Raw genomic sequence first — 17,345 nt, 5'->3', positions numbered from 1 at the left:
GCCCATGCATGAAAGAGAGAGAGAGAGAGAGAGAGAGAGAGAGAGAGAGAGAGAGAGAGAGAGAGAGAGAGAGAGAAGAGCAAAGCCAAAAGTCCATGTGCAACATCTGCAACAAATGTAGGGTATCAAGATATCTCCTATGGACTTCAAAATATGAGCAGGTGAGAACTAAGCACATGTACTATATCAGCATTTCCATAGAAGGATGCAGAAGCAAGCAAGGCAGGGGCATCTGATGGCCCTGAGAACAGAACCCCTAAATTGTCTACTGGTCTTTACTAGAAAGCATGGTGGGACAATTTGAGAACAGCAGCTGAAACTGGAAAGGAGCTAATAGATTATTTTGTAGACCTCTTGCCCATTCTGCATTTATGTTGAGTGAATAAAAGTTCAATGACATTTTCCTAGAAATTCCTTCCAGTATTTTGTGAGTAGGGGCAGAAAAGGACATATCTTTGTTTTGAATTATGTGCCTAAAATTCTTTAAGCTCCCAAGGTATACAAAATATTGGAATCAGGTTTAGGATGTAGGCAGAGAAACCAAAGTAGTCCTCTCCTGAGCTAGTGAAAACAATCATTCCCTTCCTACTTGCTCAGATGCGTGCACACACACATGCATACATACTCAGACCTAGGAAGAAACTGAGGGGTGATTCCCAGCTACATCACTAACTTCTGACATCAGTTGACTTCAGACATCCCAGAGTCTTTTGTCTAGTTGTCAATGGACCTTTATTTTATTTATTCATATGTGGTGCTGAGGATTGAACCCAGTGCTTCACACATGCCTGACAAGCATTCTACCACTGAGCTACAACCCCAGCCCTCCAGAGTCTTTTTATTGAGAATCTTAGAGGGGATGAGGGGTCTTAGCCCAGGGTGGTTGAAGGTGGTCCAGTTCGTGTCAAATCTGTATTTAGGAAATACGTGCAGAGCTGCCCTTTGCCTTTGACCTTGATGACACCCCGGCTGTAGCATGTATAGCCCAGGGATTGCAGGGCCCTGGCTGTCTCCTCAGTTACCTGCAATTGGAGAGGGGCATGAAGGAGTATGGGGGTGTGCCTATCCTTATCCCTCCACATGCCTTCATTGTGGCTCACTCACTTGGATTTTGCCGAGGACTCCTGTACTCTCCATGCGGCTGGCCACATTCACTGTGTTGCCCCAGATGTCATATTGTGGCTTCTGAGCCCCAATCACTCCTGCTACTACTGGTCCATGGTTCAGTCCTGACAAGGAATATGGCAAAGAGGGACCCTGATAGGGGGAACTCTGAAGAGGGAAAAGGGAAGAGGAAACTAAAGGAACTGATGGGGAAAATGAAGGACCTGAGGACCCCTAAAGGACAAGAGGAGTCCCTGGAGCTGGAGAATTGGGTCTGAGAGAAAGGAGAAGGCAAACCTTTTAGCTCCTGACCCAGCAGCTTTTTGCCTCATCTATAGGAGTGAGTCTGGAGAGGGTCAGGGATGAGTGGCCATGCAGCTAACAAAGGACTTGGAGTGGGGAGAGCTTGGGAAGGTGAGGAGGTGCCACATTGCCCCAGCAAGCAGGGACCCTCACCCACACGCAGGCGGAAGTTGTTGAATGAATGCTTGTTAATGACGTCCAGCTTAGATCCCAGGGCCACTGCAAATTCCACCATGGTGCCAAGGTGGCTGCAGCTTCTCTCAGCATCCTGGCAATGGGTCCGCCCACCAGGATGGGCCAGTAAGGGCACAGGAGTAAGTCCCACTTATGGGACCACCAGTGAGAGCCCAGAGGAGGGTTGGTAGTTAAGGAAGGTTTGTTGTACCTGTTGTGCCTCTTGTCCAGAGGTGGCATTTAAGCCTGTGGCTGCCATGTAGGTGCTGCCAATAGTTTTGATCTTCTCCACCCCACTGAATTTGGGCTTGGAGAGCAGCTGTATAGAGAGGAGGCCTTGTTCACAATCTCTCTTGTTTTCTCCCTCCCTTCTCCCAGAAGCTCAGCCTCAGTTCTTTAAAGGCTAAAGGACCAGGCTGTGGAGTAGGGAATGGTGGCAGGAAGAGGAGAGTGGATAGCAGGCGAGAGTGGATTTGCTGGAGAGGGTAGATATGGGGCATCAGAGGAAGAGAGGGGTTGCTGTGTGTGGTGGATGGAATAAGCCTCATGGTAAAGTAGAAGGAGGGACTAGTGGAAATTCCAGAATCCAGGACACAGGGTCTGGGGAAGCTTTGGAGTTGTCACCTCATCAAAATCAGCAATTATCTCATTGAGGAGCCGCAGACACTCTAGCCCCTCATGATTGATGTTGGATTCTGAGTAAAACTCCTTGAAGTCTGGGACTGAGGCGAAGAGCACACAAACACACTCGTAGGATTGGTGGTAGAGGTCCTGGAGGGAGTAGGAGGCTGAGGTGAGGGGTGTACATCATGTCCTTCCCCTTTCTGGGTCTGTATGGGGTCCTCCTCACTATAGCCACACTCCTTGTCCCTCTATGTAAGAAGCACTAGGAAGGAGGAAAAGGAGTAGGGCCAGATTACCCCAGGGATATGACTCAAGCGTCATAGATTTGGTGTTGTTATGATTCCAGGAAAGACAGAGATTTGGGGTCAGGATCACCTCACAGCTACATATATGAAGGGTCTGACTATTAGACTTGGGATCATGTCAATGGGAATTATTTTTATATCCCATCTTATTGGTGTTATCTTAAAAGGTGTTAAGTCAGATAAATCAGCTTACAAAAATAGCTACAATCTAGAACACAAAGTGTTCTAGATATCTAGATATCTAGATATCTCAATAGTGTGAGATTAAAGTAAGAAAAGGGTAGAACGATAATGGAATCAGATCTGCGGTTGGTTCACAAAATGGGTGCCACGAAGTCCTTGTTAATTTTAGATTCTGGTTCTGAGTGTTCTAATAGCCAATGTGAAGGAAGAAACAGGATCACAAAATTTCCTGTGTCCATAATAGAAGAAACCAGAAGTATAACTACTTCTGATTTTGAGATCAGAGAGTAGGTGGTAGGGACATAAGGTTGTGAAATAGCTCTTGAGCTGTTCTTTCAACTTCCTCCAGTATACAAGAGTACTTCCATAGTAAAGAGAGTCAGGTGATGGTGACACAAAAAAGATGGCGTAAAATGTGAGTGAGTTTCTGATGGTCTGATGGTAGTGAGATTTCTGAGTATCTAGAGCAGCATCATCCAACAGGAATTTCTGCTAGGATGTGTTGTCCAATATGGTGGCCGCTAATTATATGTGGCTGTTGAGCACCTGACCTTTAATTAATTAAAATTAAAATTTTAAGGACCACATATGGCTAATGTCTACCATATTGGAAACTAAGGCTAGAGAGATGGGTGAACTATCTCCTCCAGACAACTAACATCAATACTTGACTTAACTTCTGAAACATATGGAGTAGTTATGAGTTGGAAGAGACAATCCTCCCAAATAAGAACATGAAATACAGAAATTCTGTCCTCACCAAAGACAGTTCAAAATCTTGTGATATGGAGGCATCTGCCTGACAGGGACAGGGCTTGATGAATGTCTGATTGACTGTGGGAGAGTCCAGAGAGGATGGAACAAAGGCTCAGACTTTCATCCAAACATATTCCCTTTGGCATCTGGGGCTCAGGAACCAGGGATAAGGAGTCACCTCATTGCGCCGGTTCTGACCAATGAACTGGGGGGCCACATGTGCAGGGAGCACATTCTCCAAGAGCAGCCGGGTCAGGTTCTCCATTGTTTCTGTTTCTTCCCGCTCCTTTCTCAGCTTTCTCTTCCACAGGAAGTCCAGGCGGCAGTAATACTCGTTCTGGGGAGGGTCAGCAGGGGACCATGAGGAGACACAGTGCAGGGGAAGCCCCAGTTTCTAAGTGTTCATACCTCTATTCCAAGATACCTAAAAACATAACCACCCCCAGCTTAGAGATAAGGCTAAAGGTGCAGCTCTCCTTGGAGACTATTAGATTCAAATTAGGATATGTGGAAGTGGCAGTGGATTTTTTCTTAGGCATGGTCTTTTCCAGATTTGGGGATGGGGAAAGAGGTGCCAGAGAACTTGAGGGCACTCTCCTTGGGAAGTGAAGGAGCAAGAAAGGGAGCAGGAAGCTTCACTTAGAAGCTTCCAATGAGACACCCCTTGGGCTCAACCCTGGAGATGAGAGAGAACAAGTCACCAACATGGGGACCCCAGACTCACCATTCACAGGCAGACTCTGTAGGGCTGAGCTAAGTGACTTACCTGACGAGCCAGGACAAGGAGGGTGAAGAAGAAGATGAAGAAGGAGATAGCTCCCATCAGTTTGGGTTCCTTTAGCATTCCAGGCCTGAAGAGGCCACAGATCAGGGTTGTCCCTTGTTTTGCCCCTTTCTGATGGCCACCTCCCTGTCCCTTTTCCCCTTGCCCATGTAACCCTCAGTGCCCTCCTCCTTTGCCCTGTGGGTGGTTGGTTCAGTTCAGTGAGGCCAGGACAGCTCTGCTGTGTCCTCTCCCACCCCATCCCTGAGGGCCTGAGCACCTCTGTCCAGTGGCCATGCATACCTGAAGTCCAAGGGGCCTACATAAAGACGGGCGATGAGGCAGTCAGACATCCAGGCATGGGAGTGCAGGAAGAGGGAGCAGGAGGCTGCCAGCCACAGTAGGAGCAGCAGCAGCTTCAATTCAAAGCTCATGTGCAGAAAGAGGGAGCAGGAGAGGAAACCCAGCACACAGCAGTGCATGGAGTACTGTGGGGCCAGACAAGGTGGTCAGGAGCGGGCACATCCCATAGGATACTCAAGGGTTCCTGTCCTATTTTTCCCAGGGCCCAGGTTCTATATGGAGAACAGGAATGTCATCCACACAGACACTGGGTATGACTTATGTCAGTTCCAATCCATAGTAAGGAGTGTGCCTCAACTCTAGAGGTGGGGTTGCTGAGGAAGTCTCCGGGAAGCGAGATGCAGGGCTGTACAGAATACTCACTGGGATGCTGATTAGAGGCAGGGAACCTGGGAGCTCCCAAGAGAGGTTGAAAGCCATGGAGGATACATTGGGGGCCCAGAAAGGGCAGTTTGATGATGCTGGTAAGAAGAACTGCAGAAGAAAACGAGGAACTAAGGGGGCAGGCAGCTCCTTGGGCACAAGGTGCCTTCAGTTGAGTTCTGGCCAATCTGGGGATGAGTCAGGGCCAGAATTCCAAAAAAGGCAGATTCTGCTATTTCTGGTGGGTCAATGAGCCTCAGCCTGGGTTCTCACTGAGGGGAGGGAGTGTGGAGGTTGTCTTGAGTACAGTCTGCCATGGATGAACCTCTTTAGCTCTTCCCAGTTTCTTAACCTCTCTGGGCCTTAGCTTCCTTTTCTGTAACTTGGCTGGGAGATAATTACTGGGTGTATTCCAGGGATAGAATTCTTATAACAATGTTATAAGTTGTGTAAAAATCAGACAGGTAAACTAAGTAATAAATATCTACCTACATAGGAAAAAGATAGGAAATATGTCAATCAACATGTTATTAACAATGATTATGCCCAGATGGTAGGTTGTGGGATACTGTAATTTTTTCTTTATAATTTTACATTTTCAGCATCTCTTGGCCTTAGTCCAGCTGCCCTCCCAGATCCAGGGATCCCCTTTCAGTCCCTGATAGAGGTGGATAGGGCTTCCTTTGCCCTCACCAGGCTGGCGATGGCCATGGTGAAGACCAGCAGGATGGTGGCAGTGCCCAGGGCTACTCGAAGTCCAGGCCGTGTGGCCACCAGGTTAGAAAGTGCAGGTAGCCACTGCAGCATCTTGGGACCTTTCTGGACACACCTCTGTGGAGGGAGCACAGGTGTCTTAAGCACTGGGCTGGGTTACATTCTTCAAGCCAGGTCATGCCATGGCTTCAGCTTGCCCCTTCCACCCCATGTCCACCTTACCGTCAGGTATTCTGAGAAGCAGACGAAGAGGAGGAGAAGGAAGAGGAGGAAGGTGATGCTGTAGGTGATGGCCAGAGCAGGGGGCCTATGGGAAAACAAGAGGGTGGCCTTGAAGTGCCAGAATAGGTTCTCTGTGCTGTGTGGGTGCTGTGGCAACTGGTTGGGAGATGGTGCGGGGAGGTGGGTTAGAGGCACTCCTGGGGATATAGTTTAGTTGATGTGGTCCAGGCTGATAAAGGACATTATGTTCTGGTGTATTGAGAAAGCTGAAGGGTCTACGCCAGTGTTTGGGTGGAACAGGAATCAGTAAGGAAGGGACAACATTGAAAGGGGATGCTCACAAGAGTAGCTGAAGCTGTATCAGTCCAATCTCTGGGCCCAAGCTCTCTACCCTGGCTCTGTGTGTGTGTGTGTGTGTGTGTGTGTGTCTTTGTTTGTGTGTGCGTGTGCACACATGCAGTGTGAGTGCTAGGGATTAAATCCAGTGCCTTGTACACGCTAGGCAAGAGCTCTACCATTGAGTGACATCCCTAGCCCTTTACAAAAATTTTATTTTGAAGGCTGGGGCTATGGCTCAGCAGTGGAGCACTTCACTTAACATACTACTTAAACATAAATAAATAAAATAAAGGTATAAGAATTTTTTATTTTGAGACAGATTCTCACTAAGTTGCCCAGGCTGACCTTGAACTTGCAATCCTCTTTCCTCAGTCTCCTAAATAGCTGGGATTAAAGATGTGCCCCACTGCATCTGGCTCTGGCGAGTTTTGAACAAGACCTTACTCCTCCTAGCAGTGAACTAGGAATGAGGGTGTGCTTTCTAAACTCATTCATTTGCTGTGAGATTTGGACTTATCCATGGGAATACAACAGCTTTCACGGGGATGTTGTTAGCACCCAAAGAGGCGAGCAGGTGAAAGTGCTTGGGTTCATAATATTTAGATGAGGGCTGTGGTTGTCACTGGTTCTCAAGAACATGTGTTTCCTTAGTGAGTGCCTGAAGCTAAAGGAAGAGGTTGAAGGAAGAACATTTGGGTGGTCAGGGGTCAGGAAGGGCAAGTCAGTGTATGAAAGCCAGGGCCTCCCTTGCCTGGTGCTCTCTCACCTGTTTGTCACCAGCATTTGGATGATGAAATTGGACAGGAAAACCAGAAAGGTGCAGGCTACATAGTATTTGAAGGCAGGAAGGGCAGACAGCCGATACTGTAAGGGAAGGGGTAGGTGGGGACAAGGCATTGACAGTTGCCTACCACCTTGAAGGCAAATGGGCTCCCAGCCTCATCACTCTACCCTCCAGTTCAGTTTCATGTAGCCCCTGCCAGTTCTTAAAGGAACTGTCCCCATCCCTCCCACCACCACTCAATAATCCAATCTTTCCTTTATAAGACCAGCAAAACCCTCATCCCCACCCCAGGGTCAAAGATGTAGCAGAACTGGGGAAGGGAGGGGAGATACAAGTCCTGACCCCTCTGAAGGACCAAGGAAATAAAGTTGGGAAATCCTTTGGTGCCCCTCTCCCCAGCCCACCTGTTTCTCCATTTCCTTATCTCGGAAGTACAGTGTCAGAAGGTTGAAGTCCTTTGACTGTTTCCACTGTCTGGTGGGAGGCAGGGCAGGGGGCAGTAAGCACCAGAGAAGACCAGGCAGAGCAGGGCAGGGAGAGGGCAGGAGGAGGTGGTCAGGTGGGTCTTCCCTCTAGGACAATTCCTCACTTCACTCCAGGCCCTCAGGGGAACATCACCCCTCCTCCACCATACGACCTCTGGGCCTGCAGCCCACCAAGTCCTCTTTGCTTTCCATACTTCTGGGAGTTGAGCTGTTCGATGACCTGGAAGAACTTCGCATCCCCAGTGTCTAGCTCATCATCTAGTCCCCGGAGGGTCCGGCTCCTGCACAGTGACAAACAAGCCTATCACCATGGAGACTCTAGAAAGTATCTGAGAGGGGCTGGGGTTGTAGCTCAGTGGTAGAGCGTTTGCATGTATGAGGCCCTGGGTTTGATTCTTAGCACCACACACAAATAAATAAATATATATATATATAAAAAGGTCCATCGACAACTAAAAAAAAAAAAAAAAATGTTAAAAAAAAAGTATCTGAGCAAAAACAACAGCCCACCCCCAACTCTGGCCCAGAGAGGACGGAGACAGGTCACCCAGTCAGTTCCACTGTCAAAGAGGCTCAGGTCTCCTTACCGGTCCAGGCTCCACTGGGGGCTGAAAGAAGCCAGGGCTTTCTCCTGTTGGGAGAACATGGGGGAGCGGTGAGTGTTACCTCCACAGTAAGGGAGATCATGAACTGCACTGTATGTTCTTTATGTGTTACTGATCTTAGGGATTTGATCTGGCTTTTTCATCTGCTTCTAATGATTTTTCTCTCTTCCCCACCACATCCCATCTGCTCTGAAGGAATAGTTCAAACCATTTATTCTTTAAAGTTTTCTCCTGACTAGAGACCCCCAGGGTCGTATACTCCTTATTTCCTCATAGTTTCCATCATTTAACTCCAGCAACCCTTTATCTTCTGTGTTCATCATGGGCACTGATTCTGTTTCACCTTTCCTAAAGACTTCACAAATTCAAAGGCAAGGACTTTCCCATCACACTTGAATGCCAAAAAAGTGACAAAATCTTTGTTAATTTAAATTGAAGTGACAATGCAGAATATGCTGACTCTCTGAACTTTTGTGAGATTGGCCAGGCTGAGCTGAGAAGTGATGGGGGTCAATAACAAGGAATGGAGAAGAAAAGAGAAGAAGAAAGGAAATCAATCTGATTATAGTTACTGAAAGGAATGCACAGTGTATGCAGAAATAGGAAAATGAGCAGGCAAAGCAACTGCTCAGGGAGAGTGAAGTTCCATGGGCCACAGTCCAGTCAAGCAGTATAGTGACCATTCCTTCCTGTTCCCTTGGTTCATGTGAAGGAAGTAGGGTCGCCCGGTTACATCTTCCCCCAAACCAAAACATGGTCTATGGGACAGGGGGAGGAGGTGGGGATATTGAGAGGAAGTGGAAGGTATGGGCCCATTTATGCATTGATATCCACACCTTTTTTCAAATTACCTACCTATTCTCCAATATCTATAAGTTATTTAAAGGCAGGGAAAGCGTTTATTTTCATTTTCTCAAGAATTAGGCTGTGCCTGACACAGTAGGTGCTCAAAAAATATAGAGGGGGCCTTAGGGTATAGCTCAGTGGTAGAGTGCTTGCTTAGCATGCATGAAGCCCTGGTTCCATCCTCAGCGTGCACACACACACACACACAAATTGGAGGGAATTCAAAGATGTCTGGTACATACAAATACAAATACTGCCCCACACTTAACCAACGTTTCACCTTGTTTAAGAGCAGGCTGATAGTGACTCTCAGAACTTCAAACTTGTGTGTGTGTGTGTGTGTGTGTGTGTGTGTGTGTGTGTGTGTATGTGTGAAGTATTGGGGGCTGAACCCAGGGTTCTATCACTGAGCTACATCTCCTGCCCTTTTTTATTTAGAGATGGGGTCTCACTAGGTTCCCAGTCTGGCCTCAAACTTGCAATCCTCTGTCTCAGTCTCTTGAGCTTCTGGGATTACAGGCATGTGTCACTGTGCCTAGAAGGATTTCTAACATTTGATGGAGTTCCTGGAACTTCAGGGGCTGAGAAGTGGAATTCTTGGGCTAGTGAGGTCCTGCCTTAGGAAATATCCTTGAAGAGGGGTGCCTGCTTCTCCACTCTGATCTACCCCTGTCTGCACAACAGAGGAGAGAGGCAGTAGATCTATCATAGGTTCTACCACAGGAATCGCACCCCAGGTCATCTTGCAATCCCTGGGCTTGTGGCAACCCCTATACAACTCCACTTCTATCCTGGAGGTCTCATCCTGCAATAGTCAGTGGGACCTTGGATTCTTCCTTCCTCTGCCTTCTGCCAGCCTAACCTTTTGACCTCTTCCTTTCCCTATGCTAAGACTAAGAATTAGTCCTCCCCTGAACAAACTGCTGCCAATGCTTCCTCTCTCCCTAGTGTTCATTGATCTTTGGACTTCTTTCCTGCTGGATGGGAGAGGAGGAGGAACAGAATATAGAAAAGGTACTCTGAAGACATCCCATAAATGTAACTAGGTCTATCCAACAGAGAAGATTCCAGGGAGATCTGTAGAAAGTTGACGGGAATGCTGAACACGTTTGGGGAAGACTGAGAAAGGTGGGGGACTGCAGGCTGAGAGGACAGTGACTCTACCCTGGTGTATGCCTTTAGGAACATGACCTGGGTCCCTGTGTGAGGGGGTTCTGACAGCTCATCATGCAGCATTAACCCTAAGAGCCAGCCTCTGGGGAGACCCAGGCTCCTCCACCAGCATATGGATCACTGGTTATCTCCAGGTGCTACAGATAGGGTCAGTCTGTTACTGGCCCTGCCCTAGCTGCACCTAGACCGGGGGTGAGTGACTACCTCTCCTCCCCGACTACCCTTTCTGCTCATGGTGACTTCCTGATTCAAGGCTATGTGTGATTTTCAATTCCACCTCATTTTATCCATGTACAAGTTCTGGGGAGTTGGAACAACAACAAGTTTGACCCCATCTTCCCAATTCTAGTAGGGATTGAAAAAGAGAGCATGTAGTTATAGGAACTGTGTTAAGCAATGACATTTCCTTCTGTGATGGGTATGTAGCACCGGAATGAGACAGGAGGAAGCAGAGTGTACTTCCTTTTTGATGTCAGGGCAAGGGGAGGTTGAGGAGCAATGGACATGTTGCAACTTCTCTGCGGTGAGCTCAGAGGGCAGCAGTCTTTGCTCTTTCTATGGAAGAAAAGTGCAAGGACAGGTTGGACCAATGGCTGGGGCTATCATACAGTTCATGACTTTGGGATATCACAAATCTTCAAGTGACTCACTAGTTGGGTGGTGGAGGATGCTGGGAGTGGGGCTTGAGGACAATGGGAGTTGTTGTGCTGGGGCTCATAATGGAGGTACACATACCGGGAGAGGGGTAGAGGTGGACACAGGGCTGTCTACGTGGCTCAGGTGGGCGAAAGGTTTGGCTGCACCCCAGGACTCCAGATAACGGGTCATCAGTAGTGATGGGCGCATCTTGTGACCCTCCAGAGAGGATAGTAAGCCTCCTGCAGTTCCCTTCTCATCTTCCTCCTCAGCCTGGGGCACATGAAGACTGAGAGTAAAGATCATAGACATTTTCCCTTTTCTCTCTGCTCCCCTTAGAGGCTTTTGTCCCTGCCCCCCACTAGGACCCAGGAACTCAATCCCTGGCATAGGAGAAGAGATCAGGCCTATTGCCTGTAGGTGGTTTGCATGGTCCAGGCCATGGGCTTCAGGCTGGTCTTTTACCCGAGGATCAATGACCAGGTACGTAGGCTCCCCTAGCTCCCTAAGGTATGGATCCCGGGATTCCACAGCTGCATCCTCCACAGCGTAAGCCCCTGCCAGCAGGGCCAGGGTAGCCCCTGTGATGTGCACTCGTCTGGAAGGAAAGGGTAGTGGGAGTCATCAGGAGGGCCTCAAAACCTTCCATTTCTTTCAAAGATCATTTCTGCAAGGGTGAATTCAAGAAAGGCCCTGGGTTACAATGGGTACCTCCCCAAGCCCCAGGATCCCCCTGAGACCCACATGGGGTTATGTTCATCTTAAGGAACTATGAAAAGGGTGGCAGCATGTGGGAGGCCTGGCTGGACTCTTGCTGTGTTTGGCTGGGGCCTCAGGTCTCACCCTGGTACACCACCAGCCTCCATATGGTTGGCCAGTGTGACATCATGGGACCAGACATCATACTGCCACTTCTGCAGCCCGATGACTCCGCAGAGCACGCTGCCCGAGTGCACGCCCACACGCATGTTGATGTCCACACCAGTGGCTGCACGCAGCTTCCTGAGCAGAGTGTGTGGTATAGTCTGAGTCCTGCCTTTAGCCCTGCCCATTCCATATTCCTCTTCCTCTCAAGGAGGACTCTACCATCCTGCCTGTCCCCTCCCACATCCATCCCTTAGTATTCCTCTTGCCCACTGGCCCATGCTGACCTGATGGCCCGGCACATGTCCAGTCCCATGCGCACGCAGTTGATGGCATGGTCTGGCAGTGAGAGGGGCAGCCCAGAGACACAGTAGTAACAGTCCCCCAGGATCTTGATCCGCATGCATTCATGTTCCTGGGAGTGTGTGGGGGGGGAGTGTGTAGAGGAACCTGATTAGAGGCCAGAGGGATCAGAGGGAGTTGGGGAAAGTAGGGAGTGAGTATGGTATTCCCGAGAGTCTTCGAGGTTGGGAGTGTCTAGGTCAGATCTAGGGACTCCCTTAATTTGATATGGGGCTATAAGGTATTGCCTGTGGATTTTTTTAAAGAAGGGATTCCCAAGGTCTGGAGTACCTCTGGTTCTCCCTAGTTTGGCATGTGTTGGGTGTAACTAGATTTGGATGGAAGCAGTCTCAGCATTGAAGAGCTTGAAGGGGTGTACCAAAATAGGTTGAATCCCTGGGGTCTGAGTAAGTGCTGAGCTGAGGTTTCAGAGGGCAGAAATTTCTCTTCCTCCTGCAACTTCTCTCAACTTAGAGGACCTGAAATCTCCCTAGTCTTTTTTTTTTCTTTTTTAGAAATACACACCCCCTCCCCACCCAGTACTGGGAATTGAACCCAGGGGTGCACATTCCCAGCCCTTTTCATTTTGAAATTTTACTTTAATTTTTTAGGTACCAGGGATTAAATGGAGGGGTGCTTAACCACTGAGCCACATCCCCAGTCCTTTCTAATTAAAAAACTATATATATTTTTAGTTGTAGATGGACACAATACCTTTATTTTATTTATTTTTCAGGCGGTGCTGAGGATCAAACCCAGTACCTCACGCATGCTAGGCAAGCGCTCTACCACTGAGCTACAACCCCAGCCACTGCCCCCCTTTTAAAATTTTGAGACAGGGTCTTGCTAAGTTGCTTAGGGCCTTGCTAAGTTGCTGAGACTGGCTTTGAACTTTCGATCCTCCTGTCTGAGCCACCCAAGTCGCTGGGATTACAGGTGTGTGCCACTACACCTAGCTATTTTCAAAATTTTTTGACACAGGGTTTTGCTTAGTTGTCCATGTTGGCCTTGAACTTGCCATCCTTCTGCAACAGCTCCCTGAGAAGCCCGGATTACTGGCATTTGGAATTTGGAGTATAAAGTGCAGAGATACCTATGCTGGAGCTTTAAGCATATTTGGGGGCATTGTGGTTGGGACATCTGGAGAGATGTTGAGAGGTCTCTTCAGGTTTGAGGTGTATGGTGAACAACCTCAGACTAGGAATGTCTGAGAGGGTCTCCTAATTCCACTGGAGTATCTGGGGCCCTGAGATGGGTCTGGGATCCTAGAAGACAGAAGCTTCCCTTGGAAGGGGCTCCCCAGGATAGGGTACTTAAGGATCTCTGGGTGGGGAAGGAGGGCCCCTCTGACCTTGGCGATCTGGTCGAACTTGCCAAAGAGTTCGTTGAGCATGAGCACCAGTTCTTTAGGGGAGCACTCACTGGCCAGTCGTGTGAAGCCCACGATGTCAGCATATAGCACACTGCACAGGGTAGACTGAATCAGTGGGGCCAGGACCTCCGCCCACAGGCTCTCTCCTCTGGCCATCCTTCCTCATACCTGACTCCCTGGTGCCTCTTGACATACAGGCTGTGGAAATTGTTGGTGCTCTCTGGTCGTGACCCCTGTACAGCCTGCAGCCGTGCCATGATCTCTGCCTTCATTTCTCGGGCCAGGTAGGCAGGTAGGATGGACAAGAGAAGGTGTTCCTGGAGGAGGACACTATGAACACCAACCCTCCTACACCCTGAAACCAGAAGTCCCTGCCCCCAAGTCTACCAGAAGCCCACATACTGCTCTATCTCTACCAGGATGCTCCCCCAGGGTCCTGACAGTGCACACAGTCGTGCTCCAGCACCCCATTCTGACTGATCACCTTTAGGGACTGAACTCTCAGTACCAACATGTGAATCAGAATTTCCACTTCATAACTTTCTGAAGTTTCAGCTTATTTGAATCTAGCAACAACCTGCCAAGGTAGGCAATAGCCACATTTTATACAAAGAAGGAAATACCATAGAAGATCAAATGAGCACTTAGCTTGTGAAGAAGCCACTTGTGTAATCTAAACAACTCTTTTCTCTGAGCACAGGTTCAAACCCTCCTTCTAGGCCCAACTGACCTGGTGCTTTTTCTCTGTGTCCAGCCTCCGGCGAGAATACAGGGAACTGAGTGCCTCCCGGAATGTGGCACGCAATGCTCTCTCCATCAGTGCCTTGTGGTATGCTCCCACCACATTCCCACACAGGAAGAACACTGCATTTGCTGCCAACTGTAGGTGAGGAGCAGCCTCAGAGGGAGCAGGATCCAGGTGAAGTTGGGGGGGTCTGTAGTTGGAAAGAGTCTCCAAGACCTTCTGGGCTCTATAGTTAGTGATCTAAGCATCTCAGGAAAAGGGATGCCACACTGAGGTCCCTAGGGCCATTTCACTTTCCCTATGTTACCTGCTGTAGACTCTTGACTGTTGGTCCATCATGGTCTCTTAGGTCTAGAAACTTCTGCATATATGGACTACCACTCTACCATCCTCATCCCTGCCCACTCTAGCTGTACTGAACTACTCAAGTTCTGATTTACATTTTCTGTGATGGTTCCCTCATCTACACCTATCCCCACACTCTTAAGAGCCATGAGGTTTTTCCCTTTGGGTCCAGAGCCCTCTTCTGGTATCAGTAGGTATCTGCACTGGTGTATCAGCTCCACCAAGGAACGGTGGAGGTCTGTTTGTATCTTGCACTCAGTGGTGCACCCTATTCTGGAGTAGTTCAGCAAATGCAGCAGAGCTGGCCTGGGGCACTGCCTGTGCTGCTTGTGTTCTTACCTGTGGTAGCAGCGAAGGCTGGGAGTCTGGCTGCTGCCCAAGGTACAGTCCCAGGACCAGCAGGTGCAAGAGAGAAGAGATGAGACCAGCAGCAGCAGCATCCCTCATGCCCAAGGGTAGCATGGCATACACCGTAAAGATAATGAAGAGGAAAAAGGACACCTGGAGTGGGGTGGGGAAGGAAGAAAGTCTACTTATGCTTCACAAGGCCTGGGGGCCAGGTCCAGGCCAGGGTGGTCTTCCATCACTTGCCTGCCATCCTTCTCACCTGATCCCAGGCGCTCACTATGCCTCCAGTGAACAGAAAGCCATGGCCTAGAGCCAGCAGCGCGCCCCACACAAGGCCTGACAGGGGACGCGTCCAGCGCTGCAGTCGCTGTTCCCGGGAAGCTAGGCCAAGCAACAGCGAGAAGCCACCCAAAGCGCACAGCACAGTGATCAAGAAGCTTGGATCTGAGGTCAGCTCCTGTGGGGAAAGAGTTCATTAGGCAAGACTGGAATGAAAAGCTTCTCAAAGGTGAGAAGGAACGAACTAGAGGAAGAATAGGTAGCCCCTCAGGGCAGTTCTGAAACTACCTCAAACCCAAGTACAAAAAAGAGGCTTGACACCTGCGCTTGCCATTCATGTTAGGTTGAACCCTAATAAATTGTCGATATCCTGTTGTTTTTATCGACAAGGGTCGATAATTTCATATCACTCGACCTATTATCTCGCTTGCATGCTGCGGCAAGCATGCAACATCTACCCAATACAGGCTCCCACCCCAAATTGGCTGTTTGTGAATCCATGATCTTTCCGCGCCTCAGGTTTCTGATCTTTCAAACGGGAATTGTAGCACCCGCCTGGCGTCTGGAAAAAAGCGACCGATCCTAGCTCACAAAATGGCACTAAGGAAAGAAAGTCTCCAAAGTAGAATAATTTGTTCGGGAGAATCCCGGAGTCAGTGGTTGGAAGCCTGGGGGTTGGCGAGAAGCAGCACTTAAGCAGCAGGGGGCGCCTGGGCCCCGCCTTGGTCCCGCACCTCCATAGCGGCCACAGGCTGAGATGACGCCACCTGCTCCAGCCCCGTTGCGGTAGTCCCACCTCGGTCCCCGCTTTTTGTCCCTACCTCTTTCCGGACTTTGGGGTGGACCTGGATGAACTGGCTGCACCCAGTGACTTTCCCACCTTTCCTCCAAGGAGTGAAAAGAAAACCCGGATCAGGGTATTTCCAGAAATGCAATTGAAGACCCCTTATTCCTCAAAGAAAAACTGAAAATGGGTTTCTTTGGGGACTAAATAAGAGTGGAATGGAGGTGCTTTCTGGGAGTCTGTCCCACATTCCCAATGAAGGAAAGAAAACCAGGAATTTATTTCCTCCAGGGCCTTGAGTAGAATTAGTGGAAAACTGGAAAATCTGGTGTTGGATTATTCTAGAACCAGCAGACCACGGAAACACATAAGGCCTGTTAGAATTCTGTTAGAGTGAAATGAGAAGTATCCAGGACTCGGTTGCCTTCCTGGGCACTCAGAGACCAAGGCAAAGAGGGCGTTGTGACTTGCTTAGGGTCACCAGAGTTCATAACAAGGTTCAATGCTTCTTTTCCCACTCCCAGCAAAGAGGAGGACATTGAAAAGAAGATTCCACAAATCCAAACTCCCCAAATATTCACTAGGCAGCGACCCTTCCCCTGGCTACAGCAGAGTCATGGCTCTGGAGCATGCCCCAGAACCAGAGGCCCATCTCACCCTGCCGCTGGCCCAGGCGACGATGAGCAGCGCCACTAGCGTGCACAGGACGATCACCAGCAGCAGCAGCAGCAGCGGGTACTGCTGGCTTAGGCTGTAGTAGGTCTCATAGAAGAGGTCTTCGCTGGGGGGTGGCCGGGGGCTGAAGAGGCGCGCCATGGTATCCCTGCCCGGAGCCCAAGGCCTGGGGTGGTCCGGTCGCTAGATTACTTCGAGAGCTCAGCGGGTTCCACGGTGTCTTTCTCACCTGCCCCACCGCCCTTTCCCTCCGCGCCCCCAACCTTGAGGCAATCCGGATCTGGTTATAGGCGCTCCCTGGGTCTCCTAGTCAGTCCCCAACTGGCTCCCAGCTGGCGGTGACCGGATTCCCAGTTCTCCCCAGCCTCTCCCACAAACCCAAACTATGGAGGTGCCTTAGCAAAGTTTCATCACAGGGGAGGAGACAGGACTTAGAGTTGACGCTGAAGGGCTTTGGGTTCCCACTTGCCCCCCGAACTCACTGCGCGCCACGCTCCCGCAGCTGGGGAGCTGGTTGTTGAGTCAGGATCAGCGCTACACTAATGGCTCACAGCCTGGGGCGACAGGCGCTTCCCTCTCGGCGCCACGGCCCCCTCCCACTTCCCCGACAGGACAGCCCGGCCCCTTCCCGTGCCGGAGCTGGACTCCCCTGGCTTCCTCTCCAGTCGGATTGTGTCTCCTAACCATCGCCTTCAGCCCGCGGCCGACTCAAGAAAAGGGAATGTGGACGGTGGTAGAGACGGTGGGCTCGGCCTGATGGGATGTGTCAAAATGGGGCTGAACGTTTGGATGTGGGGAGACCAAGGAAGGATAGAGTGAAACCTGGAGAGAATGTAAGGAAGAGCGTGA

General features: G+C 49.7%; 2 protein-coding genes across 7 annotated transcripts in view; one reads left to right on the top strand and one right to left on the bottom strand.

Moving 5' to 3' along the window:
* Positions 1 to 38: 38 nt before the first annotated feature.
* ADCY4 (adenylate cyclase 4) lies at positions 39 to 17,042 on the bottom strand. Of its 3 annotated transcripts, XM_079128667.1 has the most exons (25): positions 16,479 to 17,041; positions 15,018 to 15,215; positions 14,750 to 14,911; positions 14,051 to 14,200; positions 13,489 to 13,637; positions 13,300 to 13,411; positions 11,894 to 12,021; positions 11,586 to 11,744; positions 11,208 to 11,340; positions 10,842 to 11,015; positions 8,070 to 8,113; positions 7,677 to 7,763; positions 7,402 to 7,471; positions 6,980 to 7,077; positions 5,875 to 5,959; positions 5,632 to 5,769; positions 4,939 to 5,049; positions 4,516 to 4,700; positions 4,216 to 4,300; positions 3,628 to 3,786; positions 2,206 to 2,352; positions 1,793 to 1,900; positions 1,561 to 1,675; positions 1,105 to 1,229; positions 39 to 1,022 (listed from the first exon to the last, which is right to left on the bottom strand). In XM_079128667.1, exons 1-25 carry the CDS (start codon positions 16,635 to 16,637, stop codon positions 870 to 872), a joined length of 3,234 nt encoding a protein of 1,077 aa, XP_078984793.1. In that variant the 5' UTR covers positions 16,638 to 17,041; the 3' UTR covers positions 39 to 869. The 3 variants fall into 3 exon arrangements, with proteins under 3 accessions (XP_078984793.1, XP_078984792.1, XP_078984794.1); XM_079128666.1 differs by having other exon boundaries at positions 10,842 to 11,340; positions 16,479 to 17,042; XM_079128668.1 differs by lacking the exons at positions 11,208 to 11,340; positions 11,586 to 11,744; positions 11,894 to 12,021.
* Positions 17,043 to 17,130: 88 nt separating this feature from the next.
* NFATC4 (nuclear factor of activated T cells 4) overlaps positions 17,131 to 17,345 on the top strand; it is a gene marked incomplete at its 5' end in the record, with an annotated part of 28,104 nt that continues 27,889 nt past the window's right edge. The window contains one exon of one of the 4 annotated variants that reach the window (XM_079128675.1): positions 17,131 to 17,238. Of the gene's footprint in view, positions 17,342 to 17,345 lie in introns of all 4 variants that reach the window. The other 3 variants (XM_079128672.1, XM_079128674.1, XM_079128673.1) reach the window with 3 other exon arrangements.

Source organism: Sciurus vulgaris (genome assembly GCF_902686455.1).
Source record: "Sciurus vulgaris genome assembly, chromosome: 2".
Taxonomy (NCBI): domain Eukaryota; kingdom Metazoa; phylum Chordata; class Mammalia; order Rodentia; family Sciuridae; genus Sciurus; species Sciurus vulgaris.
Note: the sequence above shows the minus strand (reverse complement) of the source record. Positions and strands in the feature narration are given on the sequence as shown.

Excerpts from the sequence above, each read along its gene's own strand:
- ADCY4 (XM_079128666.1), bottom strand. The coding sequence starts at position 16,637 with ATGGCGCGCCTCTTCAGCCCCCGGCCACCCCCCAGCGAAGACCTCTTC. Across the intron at positions 14,201-14,749 it reads AGCCTTCGCTGCTACCACAG|TTGGCAGCAAATGCAGTGTT; the intron begins GTAAGAACACAA and ends CCTCACCTACAG. Across the intron at positions 11,745-11,893 it reads GACATGTGCCGGGCCATCAG|GAAGCTGCGTGCAGCCACTG; the intron begins GTCAGCATGGGC and ends CACTCTGCTCAG.